The sequence below is a fragment of the Alligator sinensis genome, unplaced genomic scaffold, assembly GCF_000455745.1.
Source record: "Alligator sinensis unplaced genomic scaffold, ASM45574v1 scaffold840_1, whole genome shotgun sequence".
Classification (NCBI taxonomy): domain Eukaryota; kingdom Metazoa; phylum Chordata; order Crocodylia; family Alligatoridae; genus Alligator; species Alligator sinensis.
This window is the reverse complement of record NW_005842643.1, coordinates 338,744-351,165: the sequence shown is the minus strand read 5'-3', so window position 1 is coordinate 351,165 and position 12,422 is coordinate 338,744. Positions and strand designations below refer to the sequence as shown.

Sequence of the window (12,422 nt, the reverse complement as noted above, 5' to 3'; positions counted from 1 at the left end):
TACCATTGGCAATAGTAGTAACCTGCTTTAGCACTGGCTTTTCCATTTTTTTGGCATAGAAAGCTGCATACCATACTCGCAACTCTGTCCCCGGTGGGATGTCCCGGGAGGTAGTGAAATAAATATCGCTGTCATGCTGGAAGGCAGTCAAGTTCTGGTGTTCATATTCAGTGGCTGGCCTCACCATCATCATCCAATTGCAGTCATCTTCATTAGAGGTATCAAAATAAACCAGAGGCCCATCCTTCTGGAAAACCTGTGACAGCAATGGAAATAGAATGCACACTATAACAGCAGAGACCCTTTAGTCCCCATAATAAGGAAGAAGGGGAAGGGCCCTTGAAGGAGAATGAGAACAGGTTGAGGCACCACCACTTGGAGAAATATAAAAGGGCCATGGCAGTATTTATTTATTTGATGTATAAGGAGCAGAAGCACTCCAACAGCTAAAGAGAATAGACCTCCTGCCAAAGAAGACCTGAGCAAAGAAGCTGGAATACTACAAGGACTAGGTACAAGTAAGCCAGTAGGAAGGCTAGGCCTATGCAGGACCTAGCTGAAGGACATTGCAGAAAGGAAGACCAGCCGAAAAGAGATCTTGCACCAGGAGATGGTGATGGGTCTCAGCTGCAAGCAGCAGTACACCAAGCCAGAAATGGCCCGTCACCCCAGGACAGAAGGTAAGAGCATGGAAAGCAGGCAGGAAAACAATAAAAGACAGATCTGCTGGATATGGACACAATGAGGCCTGCGTTGTGTTTGGGCAAGGAGGATAGTAGTTGTAAGTCACGCATACTATAAAGGTTACGAAAAATAATGGCTAAGAATAAATTAGAATGTATTTTGTGCTTTTAGGATAAAGACTTAGAATACTTCAAGCACAAATTAAATGTCAGCACCCAGATATTTAACCCAGCACGTGTGACAGATATTACCTACATTTTACAGTTAAGTAAACTGAGGCAAAGTCATACAGCAAGTCAGAGACAGAATGGAAATAAACAAAAGCTTTAACTCAAAGGAAGCTGCTTTAGCTAACTCAATCAAAATTACTCACTGAAGAATGGAATGCCAATTAACCTCTTTATTCATGAATGATGGGAAGCAGGGAGAAAAGCCAGAACACTAAACAACAATCAACCCTTGATTTTGGTTTCTATTTATTTCTAAACCTTTATTTCTGATGAGATATTACTGCAGAGGGAAGACTGGACTGAAACACCCAAAACAGGTTTTTACTGAGACTTTTGAAAGATGTGAGAATGAAACAAAAATGAGAACACACTTTTGTTGTGGTTGCTGTATGAGCATAACTTAAGTACCTGGGAAGGCAAAAGGATTATCTGCTTTTCTGATTGTGTATTGGGAAAACAGAATCAAATTGAACTGCCACACCAAAAAAAAAGAATTTGCATCATCATCATCATCCTTCTGCATCCTCCACCACCAAGTGTGTAAAGAAGAAGTCAAATGGCACCTATCATTCCTATCTTTCACTTGCTCTTGTAGATCTTCTCTGTTCATATGGAACAAAGCTGTTTTAGCAATGGCTATACTAGACAGGATGCCTCACTAGGTTAAGCCACTGTCTGCTCCCTTGGGGATGCCAAAGAAACACTAATTTAGGTGGCTTAATGTCAGATATTATCGAAAGCTCTCTCAGATCTATCCATTTCTTTCCATAATGCAGGTGTGCTCATGATGACCTTAGAACTAACTTCACATCAGTATCATTGTGCATGCATTATATTGTACCTTCAGTGGAAAGGCTGACTCCTTTTCCAGTTTGGCAACTCGCTTAGATTCAAATGGGCCAAACTGGGTACGTTTGACCAACTGAGTCAGTGCAAATACACCTTCAGTCCCATCTTCGAGTTGTCTTATCTCCAGGTTGGAAGGCAGAGATGACCTAAAAATTGAAGGAAAAAAAACCCCAAGAGAATAAAAATATCAGGAAAATTATCCATACATAAAAACAATTATCTCAGTGTCCAAGGGGAAGAGAAATAAATCACCACCCAGTTTCTCAATGCTGCAATGTCAGGTTGTTATTACTTCAGTTTCCAATAGAATTTTTAAAGTCCATAATGAAAACACTTCTACTGCTCTCAATTTTTTCAAAAGCTTTGTTACAATATGAGTTGCCAGTGCCCTTTTATAATTCACTGCTTTCAAGATATTTTCCTTTTTAATCAGAATCTTTCTTATTGCCGAGGTCAAACTTGTAAACCCTGCTGTTTCCACTCTTCTTCCCAATTCCCTTCCTAACACGTCAGCAGTAGCTAGCCTTCCTTCAGATCATCAGTGCTTTTGTCATGGACACCTTCCCATTTTAGCAAATTGGGCCTGTGAGAGGAACCATATTCAAGAAACATTTCTTACTACTTATAAAATGTGGCCCACCTCTGAAAAATAATTTCTTGTGACAGAAGCCATCATACTACCTTGACAAAGCTGTATGGGTGACAGACATAGATTCTTATGAACCAATTTAATTTTTAGTGACTTAATCTTAGCCTCCCTCATCCCCTCATGAGCATCCTCAATAACACAAGCTCTGCGGTGACAGGGAAAGAGCAGAAGGGATGCTCTCTATAGCACCAGTCCCTCCATCTGGGGGCTAGATTTCTGCATGAGAAAGTAGGCAGCTGGTAACACAACTACTGCTGTAATAACTGCCTACTGCATCCCCTCTTCAGCTGCAGGGGGAGTGAGTCAATTCTGACTCAGCTTCAGTAACAACTGCATTACTAGAGACAGAAGTCAACAAGTTCTTTCTCTTTCTGTTCCCTAGATATTTGGGGTTACTACATTTCCAAAATCCACTGGACCCCAATTCCCACAACTCTTATCAGAAGTACTGATGCCTGGAGTACCTCAAAAGGTTTCCATCCCCTAGGCTTCTTTCCGAGGATACTTCCCAGATGAGAAACAATTTGGCCCTTTTGTCTATGGAACTTCAGTTTTCAAAAAGTTATGCTTTCAATTGAAAGTCTACCCTGGAGTAAAATTGATAAGGCCAACTGATTATAAAGGCTATGCCCAAAAGAAATATTTCCAAACATGTTTAAAAGTACACTTGAGCTGGCTTTAGAAATAGCCCCTACAGTAACTGCAACCCCAGCTTCTCATTACTGTACATGAGAACATTAAAATGAAACCAGTTACAAACTACAGTAACAGGAAAAGGGTGAGACTGACTAATCTATTTTCCTTGTCTAGGTTGAGAAGATTACCAAAAACAAACAATGTGTATAAGGCCTTTATTGACAAGCAAATAAGATTAGTTTAAAAAAACAAAACAACAACAACAACCCTTCAGTTTCAGGAACAAAAGGTGTTATTTATTATAATATAGTAAAAGACACTTGCTTGGACTTTAACACTTCTTGTCCCCTCCTTTTTCTCTTTTTTTAAAAACAAGACAGCCTCACTTAATCCTTTCAACAGGATACATTTCTCAGTTGTACTACAGCCTTCTCACTTGACCTTGGACAAGTTATTCCCTTTCAGCCCAAGTTCCCAAAGATAACCCAGAGATGGTAATAAAATTTTTCCCACATTTCCCACATCCATTTTGCCTTGATTGCAAGCACTCCAGGATAGGGACTCCCACTTTTATTAATAGTTATTGACCCAATAATGCCAGTTTGGATATGTTTGTGAAACAGTAATCCCTGGCAGTATGAATAACAGGTGTTCACCCTTCCCTCTACAGAGAGGCCACAAAGAAAAAGGCAAGAGACAGCTTAGCTGTCATCAAGCCTCTCTGGTTCTGATCAAAGATTCACTGCCGTGTCTTCGAGACCAGTCTTCTTCACTGAGTTTCTATGTTTCTAGAATATTTCAAAGATACCTCAAAACTGAAGTATCTTTTCCAGAGGAAAAAAAAAAATTTCTCTTTAAGATATACATTTTGGTGACATTTAATGATTCTATGTAATACTGTTTTATCCTAACTCTGAATTTAAGTGGGTAGTTTCTTTTGGGAGAACTAAATAAATAAATAATTCTGCTATGTTGTTATAGGTTGACAAAATCAGGATTTAAGATCACTCTTAAAAACCTATAAAAATGGGAAGAATCAGTGGCTTTGCTTCTTGTGGTGGATAAATGACAGATGGTGAATGAAGTACTGTAGCACTCACATTATCACCACTGGAAAATGCTGTACCATGCTGAATATGTCAACATGCAGTGTGATGTGCTTAAGATGGGAAAAACAAGAAAATGTGAAAGGTATCACTGTTTTTAAGAAACCACCCATTTTAAGAAACCATCTCAATTAGCAATCTCACCACAATTGCCAAGGTATGAATAAGCAGGGAGACTCTTGTTTCAAAGCAAAAAAGTGCTTAAACACATGCTTCAGTTCTTTGTTTCATCATGGTCTGTCTGTTTGGTAGACGGAGATCCTCATTTTTAGGTGTCAGTCTGGCATATGCCAAACAGTAAATTAATTTTAAACAAAGGAACTGCAGAGCCATGCTAAAGTTACTTACCTTGCCCTGCTCAACACAAAAGAGTCTTTGACTGTCACCACTGGGCCCAACTCGGGACATTCTGAATCATGATACTGACCACAGTCCTCACACCCTGTAAGGAAAAAGACAGCATACACAGCTTCAAGGAAATGCTATCCTAGGAATGTTGCCTTTTATTTAGGAAAGCCAGATACAAAATTCAAGCATCAAACTAAGTAAATTAAATAAGCTCGTCATTTCTACTGCCTCAGAGGATATGCACAATTGAATCAAAAGCACTGTCCAACACATATGCAGGACTGGCAAAGAAATGTCATAGGTGACAACGCACTTAAAAAAATTAAAATATCTTCCCAAAGAAAATATTTTCAAATCAACCCCCAGTAAATACTTGGTATAAAAATAGTTGAACAACAATGTTTTAGCCAACAAAAGCTAGGAAAATCATTATTCTATTCAAAGGATCCATGTTTTTAAGGCACACATGCAGAACCTCATATATTCTCAGACACTGAAAACATCCTGGCCCTACTGAAGTCAATGACAAACACCTCATCAATTTCAACAAAGCCAGGAATTCTCTGGGTGTAACAGATTTTCCCAAGTTTCCTCACAGTACCTAATGAGAAGATCCTTAGCTTTTATTACATGGCTACAACATCACTCTTACACTGCCTTTTATTACTTGGAAGTCTTATCCTCAGTGTTCACAAAAGTGAACACTAACATAAGGATTTCTTTTAAGGTTATGCTTAACAAAAGCTTTCAATGTTTAGCATGCAAATTCTCAGTATCTAACATTTCTGCAAAGATATTCAACATCTAACACCACAACATGTGGCTTTCTTTAATTCTTAGTGTCCACCACTACTCTACTAGGGAACATAAGCAGCACATGGACATATGAACTCTCCTTTGTGGACAGACAATTAAAGTGGGGTTTAAGTAATAACACTACCATGCAACATATATCTCTGAAATCTACAGGATGCCATCTGGCAAACCTTCCTTGATCAACAGTGTTCACTATGTGTGGTACTTAAGGGTGCAAAGGCTACAGAAGCATTACAAAACCAGAGACAGTGAGAGAGATGTGAATTACCTGGAGGAGAGTGCAAGAAAATTCAGGTTTAGCAGTGATGATGGTTTTTAGAAGCAAGTTTATGGTCAGAAGAAAGACTCGAATCAGCAAATATTTTTACAATACTCATAGAAATCAAGGGCTGGAAGAGACCTCAAAAGATCATTGAGTCCAACCCCCCTGCTCTGGGCAGGAAAACTGCTGAGATCAAATGATCCCAGTAAGGTGTCTGTCCAGTCTCTGCCTAAAGACTCCCTGTACCACCTATTCCGCTATTTGTAGAGTGCAGTCTTCCCTCTCACCCTGATCTTATACAGGCTCATAATTACTAATAGTAACTATTATTATTATTAAATTGTTAAATTCTACTAGTAACTTATCATTAACCTTCAATTCCTTGCAAAACAGATAATCTACCCAGCTCTTAAATGGATATACTGAGGAACAAAGTGAGTGTTAGCATCAGAAACCAAATATATGAGTTCCAGTGCCCAGCTTTAATTACTAGGCTACAACTCCCTTCAAAACATACTTGTATTCTGTAATGATGTCCCATTTTTGTTCCAATTGGAATCAAAGAAATGGACCTTTTGTGCATTTTCTCAGCTACATCTGCCTAGTTTTCTGCCAGAAAAGGGGGAAAACATCATTGTAGAGTCACCATACTCACTGAAGAGCACAGTGTGTTCTATTCTGTTTCATGCTTATCAACAAAACTGTCAGCTGAGTTCTGATTCTACTATGTTTACTTCTGATGAGGCAGCATGAAACAGGAAGACAACAGCACAATTTTCAGGCACCAGGCTGAGCGTATAGCCCTTCTGGCATTTTAGAAGCATGTTATTTAGTTGTGAACTGAGCTTAATGCAACATGAAGCTCAACAACAGTGAGCAACTTTGGAAGCCCAGAACGTCAGATACAAAAATCAATTTTTATTTCAGAAAACTCGCATAGAAATCAAGAAATGCCACAAATTCAACTCCCATGTCCCATTTGGGTATGGGGAGAGCAGGTTACTTAATGCACACTATTTGTGCAATTGGCAAGGGCCTGCCCCCTTGCTAACCCACAGAGGTAAAGATCATTTGCAAGACTTCCTGGTCTGCTCTAGCTTCTACAGCACTGAGGCTCTTTTTGTGGTAGGGCAAATAGAGAAGCTTCATCATGGAGACTAACAGTCCAAGTAATAAAACGTTAGGGCAGCACTGCCTTAGGAGAGAAACCCCAGCAAACTTTTGCCACTGAGATGATGCCACAGAGTCAGTGATTAGAGACCATTCCCTTTTGTCCTGTGGAGCCAAAATCCTGAAGAGCAACAAATGGGCTGCAAGGTGAAGGGACCATCAAGGCCACACTCTTTGCTTTTGCTTTCCCCAGCCTGGATCAGACTCAGATCTCCCTTGGTTACATAAGTATAACCCCCTGATCAGCATGGTCTACAGGTTCCTTTCTGTATCAGATCCTCGAAGGACATGAGGACATTGCAGCTCCAGAACACAGGGCGACAGGTTTCTAACCAAAACTGAATTTTCTCATTTTCCTACTTCTGAAGATCCACAGGACAATGCCTGGTGCATTGCCCAATAAGGCAACCACCACCACATAAGCAAAAGGCTCAAATTAACCACTGACAGTTCTGGGGGTTTTCAGTCTCCCCATAGCCAGTTATGAAAAATACTGTGCTATTAATTCATGTCTAGAGCCATTTCAGTATACTCTTCCTCTCCCTTTCCAATAAAGTATGCATGTTCTTAAAAACTGGAAGTTTCCTTCTATACTTGGGATTCGCTTATATAATTAACTTTACAAATAAATAAATACCTTTACAAAAGGTAAGTTTGTTTTAGGTTCAAATTTAACACAGGGTACAGACAAGTCCCATCCTGATAACTACATCACATTCTTCTTCTAATACTTACAAATAAACATGGTTTCATCACTGCCATCTTCTGCCATTTCTGCAACCTGTCAAAAAACAAGAGGAAGCTGAGCATAATGAAACTCCTTACTTTCATTACACTAATAAAACACCCACCTATTAACCTATAATGTTAACTGAGCTACATTAATATAGAGGCTGCTGAACCCTAACAAAGAAGGATGCACATGAAAGGTAAAACGCAAATTAAAGATACTATTGATTCAAGTACTGACTATCAGTAGTGATGACAGGACAAAGTGGCGCTCCCTTCTCAATCACGGAGTCCAACATCGCGATGAGAAATGGTCACTCGAATTACAACAGAAACGTGACCAAAGGAAACAGCCTGTCAAGTACAGTAGCATCTTATGCCATGTATACCTGTGACCGCTGTGGCAGGACCTGCAAGCCTAACATCGGTTTTTACAGCCACAAGAGAAAATGCACCACCCTCAGTAGAATAGCTGCAATATCCATCATCATTCTCTGATGAACAGATGCCATATATTGGTAACATTCTTTCTACAAGTTTCAGGCCTTTTCCTAACCACTTTGGTTTATGAAGCATTTTAATAAAGGAAACTGAAATTTATTATTTTAATCCATACAAGCATTTGTGAAAAACATGCTCGTATCAGCTTACATCACAGTTTTATAAGTACTGCTGGCACATAAATACAATGGAATTATTAGTTTTACAGCAAAGTCATTTTTCTTCCCAACACTTACTTCAGATAGTTTTAGTGGACATGTGGGACTTCTAGTCTATTCCACTTTAAAATGACTTTTGTGTTAACTGCATTCCACTATAAATTATAATAGTAAAATGAGTTCTAGTGATGGGTTAACAAAGGCAATGTAAAAAAAAACAATATAGGAGATGCACCTAGGAAATATTCTAAATGTCCACTGACTCTTCTATGAAGCATTCCTAAATATTACACAATTGAAATTCCAGTGATCAGAATGCAAAGGTTTTTTTTACATATAAAGAGATCATTACATCTTTAAATCTTATATCTCTAAAAAGTCCACTGAAACATGTGCTGACCCAAAAATATATCCAAAGCCTCAGAGTTTGCCCTCTTTAAAGACAATGTCAGCCTAATTTGTTTTTTTTAAGATACAAGCATGCAGAAAATATGAATAACATTTGCAATTTTAGACACTTTATGAACTCTGTTCATAACCTTATGATATGTTCAATTTGAACAAATATTTTCATTAGAGTCAGGAGGGGTTCCCACTGACTTAAATGGATTTTTAATCAGTCCCTTACTGCCCCAAACCAAAACACATCAAGTAGTAAAGATCTGTATTAAATTCAAAGAAGCTAGGATTTTCAGAGCTAGGGCTTCTGTTCTGTACCAAACACATCATTTACACCTGTATCTTATCATGTGGTATGTAACTTCACACATCTCTCCCCCACAATTCTCAGCCAGAGGCTCAGGCATGAAGTAAAAGCTTTATTTCTCCATTGCTTTTGCTTCATGGGCCTGGAATGAGAACTGTCAACTTCAGTGTGGCCCCAAGGTCACCTCATATCATTCTTCCCTTCTACCTGGTCCTCTCCAGTTCTATTATGAGCCAGGAGGGAGCTGAAGATCCATACTGCCAGCCCCATACTTGCTCTTACAACTGGAGAGGGCAAGCTTAGAGGCCCACTCATGTCAGGTTTGTCAGCCGTGAGTCACACAGATGAGAAGCTGAGATTCTAAGAACTGCAACCCCAGCTACAGAGAAATTAATGTATTTTTTTCATATGATGACACCAGAGAATAAAAAAGCTATGTAAAAGGAGTGATATTTTGGTAAGTACAACCACTAACTTTGGGGCAGTGGATCATGAATGCTTTTGCAAATGTGGTGCAGGGAAAAAGTAAGCTTTGGTGAATGGAACACAGGACAGGGAGTGAGCAGAAACAGGATTAAGAGCCAGGTCTCCTATGGATTTGTACAACTGCACTTAATTAAGTCACATCATCTCTGTGCTACCCTATTTTTACTCATCTGTGAAATGAGGGTCATGACTTGTGCCCTCATTCATAAAACATTTTGAGATTTACAAATATAAAAGTAGTAGGTATCTCTTGTCACTACTGCTTAAATAACTTACTGTGTGGTGGCAGCTGTTAGTTATTATCAAGGCATTGCATAAAAATGGGCAAAGTTAAGCAAAGTCTGGCAGATCTTTCCTTTCTCCCCTAACATACAATAAAAGGACATGTTCTTCCACACTGGGGATGCAATTCTGCAGTGGTGGCTTTAACCCCAATGGCTTCCAGAGCCACTGCATGGGTAAGACCAACATCCAGGGTGTTAATATCGCCACCAAAGATGGGTGGTCTGGCCTGCAAGAAGCCCCACAGTCCAGATCCGGCCCATGGTGCTAAATGAGTTTGATATCCTTGCTGTACACGATCACAAAGAATAGCAATTCAACCAGTTATATTATATAGACTGCATCTTTGCAGCGGTTTCCATACTTGGGAGGTTTAATTTTGTCCGTGTAGATTTGGTTGGGGCGTGCTGGTAAGCCAAGTCAGCACTGCCACTGTCTGCGTCAAACCTGTTGTGCAAGGCAACTGGTTCCCAGGTCTGACATTACCAGCAAATTAAATTCAACAAATGTTTCTGGTAATTATAATTATTATGTACAACATTATGGGAGAGCAACAATTGCTACAGTTTTAGGAACAAAGAGAAAACGAGACGTAACAGCATACAGGGAGAGCACAATGGTGTAATGCTACCGTTTAAGGAGATGGAGATAGAAAATAGAGGTCACTCAAATACACCTCATTAAACTGATGAGAGAGAGGTGCTAAATCTCAGTTAATGTTTTACATTATCTTAATTTTCACCTCTCTGTACAAGTCATTTTTCATTTCCTACATAGCACACTGATTTCTGATGCACCAGAGGTCTTTTCATTAGTTCAGCACAATGACCTACTATGTTCTGCAAAAGAAAGAACAGATAATGCATTATGTATCAAGTAGACCCAAAAACTGCAGTGTAAACATATCCATTGGAACAGAGCTAATAAATACACCAAAGGGAACACCTGAATGTGCAGGTATAGTAAGAGGACTGCTCAAGGACTCCTGTACATTTGTACATTCACATATTCATACTCGCTGTACAGGTTGACTACAGGTCTCTATAACTTTGCTTATGCAAAAGACAAGGAAGAAAGAAGATCCTGAAAATTAGTTTTATAATTCTATTTTGACTTCATATGTCACTTTTCATCCAGGGATCTCAAAGCTCCTTATAAACCACAATTATATTTTCACAATACTCTTCTAAAATAGGCATTATGACAACCCATTTTATAGATGATGAGTCTGCAGAGTCACACTGCGAGTGGCAGAGCCTGATACAACCCCAAACCTCTTACTCTTCATTCTTGCTTGGGACCAGATTTGTTTCCTTCGCTGGATGCTAACATTTAATCTAGCAAAGAAACCCACCCTACCTCACACGATTAACTTCCCGCTTTGCAGAGATGATACAGATCTTCTGGGCATTCCAGTAATTTTTGTATGTTATTGATAGCACTAATTAAGTGGCAACTACACTAATGAAGAACTAGCTATCTCGCTCTGTACACGAGGAGTTGCACAAAAATGCATTTTAGCTAAGGGAGTGAGGATCAGAAGTAAAAAGTGCACTTTTGACAACACAAGGGCACCATATGCTTTAAGTAGAAACAGTAAGGAAAACATATCAGCTGAATGAATGACCTGGACTCACTGAGCCATGCTTGTTTTGGGGATCAAGAACTGAAGGAATGATGTATGAATAGCTCAAGTTTCTTTAATAAATTATCTACACTGGTGCATCGAGACATTGTGTCAGGTCACAGCCCACACAATTTTATCAGCTGGACGTTTTCATGTAAGAGTTAGCAAAGAGAATTTGTCAGTTTGCATTTTCATCCCCAATGTAAGTAACTGTAACTAGCTGACTGAAAACCACTTTATAAATAGCCACAGGTTATCCTGCCACAGCGTGGCAAAGAGCGGGTACTGAAACTGGGAGCGAACTGGGTATTTTTAACACTGTTCCTCTCTGGCATGCAGCCTCCTGTATTTAAGGCCCTGGAAGCTCAGATTCAGAGGCTGTGCCCCTAACCCCCGTGGCAGACTGTCAATACCTGTATTATGTAGATAACATCTATGGATAATAAGGTAACACCTGGCCCACAACCAAGCTGCTCATCTTGCCAGTTTAAACAAAATGAAAGAACATAGCTGAAGGCAGTGCAGACCGAGAGTGGTTTGGCTTATTCGCTTCTGGGATTTGCTGGATGCCACACAGGGCCAGGAAGGGACGTTTCCCCTTTTGCTGCTGCAAGTGTCGGGGGTGTCTATTCACCTTCAGCATTGGGCCTTGGCTGCAGCCAGGACAGGGGATTTTGACTGGGCTTTGCCAATACAACTGCTGAAACTAAAAAAAACAAAACCCCCAAAACCTGAGGTTTCTGGCTAGAGACTTTTGCTTCTGCTAAGGGTCACACCAATCACCATATCAGGGGTTAGGAAGAAGCTTTTTATCCCCCGGTCACCGCCTGGACTGTGTGCATGAGATGGAGAGGAGGTTGGTCAGCAAAGAGTCTGACCCCACGGTCAGATCAGCATGGTCTGCATGTGTGAGATGGTGGAGGGAGGCGTTTAGGAAGGAATTCTACCCCACAGTTATGTCATATCAGCATGGCCTGTGTTTGTGAGATGGGGTTGGTCAGGATGGCATTTTACCCCACAATCAAATTGGCATGGCCTGTGTATGGTATAGGCGGGGGTTGCCTTCCTCTACAGGCACCCCCCTCTCCTTTTACTGTCTCTAGCATGGTTTTAACAAGCCAGCCCCGGTGCCAGCACACCACCCAGCACGGCAGGCCCCACCGCCTTTCTCCTGCCCCACGAA

At 40.2% G+C, this 12,422-nt stretch overlaps 1 protein-coding gene across 6 annotated transcripts in view; it reads right to left on the bottom strand.

Moving 5' to 3' along the window:
• The window catches only part of PRDM15 (PR/SET domain 15), a 58,572-nt gene extending 46,907 nt beyond the window's left edge, over positions 1-11,665 (bottom strand). For 3 of the 6 annotated variants that reach the window (XM_014524648.2, XM_014524649.2, XM_025215413.1), the window contains exons 1-5: positions 10,355-11,077; positions 7,486-7,531; positions 4,503-4,596; positions 1,756-1,909; positions 4-256 (exon numbers count right to left, since the gene is read on the bottom strand). In XM_014524648.2, coding sequence (XP_014380134.2) covers positions 4-256; positions 1,756-1,909; positions 4,503-4,596; positions 7,486-7,531; positions 10,355-10,378 — 571 coding nt within the window. In that variant the 5' untranslated portion in view covers positions 10,379-11,077. Of the gene's footprint in view, positions 1-3; positions 257-1,755; positions 1,910-4,502; positions 4,597-7,485; positions 7,532-8,216; positions 8,584-10,354; positions 11,078-11,652 lie in introns of those variants that run through there. The other 3 variants (XM_025215415.1, XM_025215416.1, XM_025215414.1) reach the window with 3 other exon arrangements.
• Positions 11,666-12,422: the final 757 nt, after the last annotated feature.